Here is a 3,553-nt window from a genome sequence, read left to right as displayed (position 1 = left end):
TTACATCTCCAAAGGAGAGGTCCAAGCATAGGCGAATCCAAGGAGGAGTACATCCATCACTTCTCCTAGTTTCTCCATCAGATCTGTTACAAAAATGGGTTCCTTGATCACTAACAATAGCTCTGGGTACTCCAAACCTGCAGAATAGGTGAGATCTAACAAAATCCACAACAACTCGAGCATCATTAGTTCTGGTGGGTTTGGCTTCCACCCATTTTGAAACATAATCAACAGCTAAAAGAATGTAGGAAAAACCAAAAGAAACAGGAAAGGGACCCATGAAATCAATACCCCAGACATCAAACACCTCACAGAATAGCATGGGCTGCTGAGGCATTTGTTGTCCCCATGTAAGGTATCCTCTTGCTCGCTGACACTGCTCACAAATGCTACAAATCTTCCACACATCTCTGAAGATGGTGGGCCAGTTGAAACCACAATCGAGCACCTTGCGAGCTGTCCTCTGAATGCCTAGATGGCCACCTGGTGTAGAAAAGTGACAAAACTGCAGGACCGAATCAATCTCATGATCTGGTATGCATCTCCTAATCACCTGGTCACTACACAACTTCCACAAATAGGGGTCATCCCAAATATAATGCTTAGCATCACTCTTAATTTTATCAATTTGAGCTCGTGATGCTAAGGGAGGAAAAACAGAAGCAACTAAAAAATTAACAATGTTTGCAAACCAAGGGGTGGTAGAAGAAATAGAAACAGAAGAAACAATCAACAAATTTTCATCAGGAAAATTATCCTGGATGGGCAAAGTGTCCTCATCCTCAGCTCTCTCAATCCTGCTGAGATGGTCTGCCACCAAATTCTGAGCTCCACTCCTATCCCGGATATCCAAATCAAAATCCTAGAGCCAAAGCATCCACCTGATCAATCTAGGCTTTGACTCAGCCTTTTTCAGTAGGTACTTTAGAGCTGCATGGTCAGTATAGACAATAACACGAGAACCAAGCAAATAAGATCTAAATTTATCAAGAGAAAAAACAATGGCAAGAAGCTCTTTCTCTATGGTAGTGTAGTTTGCTTGGGCAGCGTCCAAAGTCCTGGAAGCATAATATATCACTCGAGGAAACTTGTCAACTCTCTGTGCCAGGACAACTCCCAATGCATAATTGGATGCATCACACATCAGCTCGAATGGGACTGTCCAATCAGGTGCCTGAATGATTGGAGTGGTGGTGAGTGCTTCCTTGAGGCAGTCAAAAGCCTGTTTACACCTGTCATCAAAAACAAAATCAACATCTTTTTGCAGTAGATTGGATAGTGAAAGGGCCTTCTTGCTGAATTCTTTGACGAAGTGCCTGTAGAAACCTGCATGGCCAAGAAAAGATCGAACCTCTCGCACGCAAGAGGGGTAAGGAAATTATGAAATAACAGAGACTTTCGCAGGATCTACTTCTATGCCCTTACTAGAAATAATATGCCCTAAAATTATACCCTGTTCTACCATGAAGTGACATTTTTCAAAATTCAGAACAAGATTAGTTTCAATGCATCTATTAAGCACTCTATCCAAATTATCTAAGCATGTGTCAAAAGAGGATCCATATATAGTGAAATCATCCATAAACACCTCTATGCAATTGTCAAGAAAATCAGAAAAGATACTAAGCATGCACCGCTAGAAGGTACCATGGGCATTGCATAGGCCAAAGGGCATCCTCCTATAGGCAAAAGTGCCAAAAGGGCAGGTGAATGTGGTTTTCTCTTGATCCTCAGGAGCAATATGGATTTAAAAATAACTAGAAAAACCATCAAGAAAGCACTAGTGAGATTTACCTGCCAGACGCTCAAGCATCTGGTTAATGAAAGGTAGTGGAAAATGATCTTTCCTGGTTGCTTGATTCAACCGTCGGTAGTCGATGCAGACCCTCCAACTGTTTTGCACTCTAGTGGGAATGAGCTCATCCCTCTCATTTTTCACAACAGTGAGGCCTGTCTTCTTGGGGACCACCTGGATCGGACTCACCCACTAACTATCTGATATAGGATAAATGATCCCAGCTTGAAGAAGCTTGGTCACCTCCTTCTTCACTACATCCAAAATGACAGGGTTGAGTCGCCTTTGGGGCTGTCTGACCGGTTTAGCTCCATCCTCTAAGAGTATCCTATGCATGCAAGTGGATGGGCTGGTACCAGGAATGTCTGCCAGGGTCCAACCGATGGCTTTCATATGCTTTTTCAGAATGTGCAACAATTTCTCCTCTTGAACAGCATCAAGGGAGGTGGAAATGATCACTGGAAACTTCTCATCATCCTCCAAGTAAGCATACTTGAGATTTTCTGGTAGAGGCTTTAATTCTGGAATGGGTGTTGGCTGAACAATAGAAGGAACTAAGGGTTCCACAGCATGTACCTCAACCTGCAAGTGAGACTCATGTGTACTTCTTGAAACATGGTTAGTGCATTCTGACTCTAAAGAAATAATATCCAGAGGTACAACATCCAAAACATCAGATACAAAATCATATTTGTTTTCGGACCAGGAATCAAAGTCAGATACAGAAAGATTCAAAATCAAACTCAAAAACATAATCAGATTCAGTGCATGCAAGAGAAGTATATAGGTCAGATAGAAAACAATGTTTCTTATCATGCAAAGTATGAAAATCAAAAGCATACTCATCAACAACATCATCAAGTATCTCAACACGAAAAATAGAATGGTCTTCAGATGGATGTCTCATGGCATCAAGAATATTAAAATGGACAATACTATCACCAAATTCCATGGACAATGTACCAGCATACACATCAATCTTAGTTCGGGCTGTTCTCAAAAATGGTCTGCCTAAAATGATTGGGGCAGATCCATGGGAGAATCCTTCCTCCATATCAAGCACATAAAAAACAACAGGAAAAATGAGTTCACCGACCCGAACTAAGACATCCTCTATGAAACCTGTAGCGTGGGCGACACTTCTATTTGCCAACTGTATCACCACACCCGTAGGTTGCACAGGACCAAGAGATAGAGATTTAAAAATGGACAGAGGCATGACATTTATAGAAGCACCCAAATCAAGCATGGCATTTTCAGGAATGTGCGGAACAAATTTACTTATGAGTGCTGAGACATTTCTGCCCATGCTGATTCGCTCATTGCCCTTCATTTTCCTCTTATGAGTGCACAGCTCCTTCAAGAATTTTGCATATCTCGGGATTTGCTTTATAGCATCAAGCAGAGGTATGTTGACCTCTACTTTCCTGAAGGTCTCCAATATTTCCTTATCCACCTCTTCCATCTTCTTGCTTGGAATCAATTTAGGAGGAAATGGAAGAGGGATAGGAGGCTACTGCAAATCAGAATTGGTGTTGGAAGAAGGTCCACCTGCATGAAAATTTTGGGCACCAACTGGTTCATCATTTTGCTCAGGTGCGGATGTTGGAATTGGTACTAGTACAGGTGTATATGTTGATGGAGGTGGAGGCACTACAGTGGGTATGTCAATCTATTTCCCTGACCTCAATGTGATGGCACTCACATTTTTTGGATTCTGCACAGTTTGTGAAGGCAACTTATCTGAATTTTGAGACT

At 41.9% G+C, this 3,553-nt stretch overlaps 1 protein-coding gene across 1 annotated transcript; it reads right to left on the bottom strand.

Annotated features, from left to right (window-relative positions):
- LOC145954640 (uncharacterized) lies at nt 1–3,260 on the bottom strand. The gene is made up of 7 exons (XM_083069327.1): nt 2,638–3,260; nt 2,289–2,537; nt 1,993–2,123; nt 882–1,326; nt 693–836; nt 292–560; nt 1–83 (listed from the first exon to the last, which is right to left on the bottom strand). Exons 1-7 carry the CDS (start codon nt 3,258–3,260, stop codon nt 1–3), a joined length of 1,944 nt encoding a protein of 647 aa, XP_082925453.1.
- Between the last annotated feature and the right edge of the window lie 293 nt (nt 3,261–3,553).

The sequence above is a fragment of the Cajanus cajan genome, chromosome 1 (assembly GCF_000230855.2).
Source record: "Cajanus cajan strain Asha chromosome 1, NIPB_CcT2T_4, whole genome shotgun sequence".
In the NCBI taxonomy this organism is placed as follows: Eukaryota; Viridiplantae; Streptophyta; class Magnoliopsida; order Fabales; family Fabaceae; genus Cajanus; species Cajanus cajan.
Note: the sequence above shows the minus strand (reverse complement) of the source record. Positions and strands in the feature narration are given on the sequence as shown.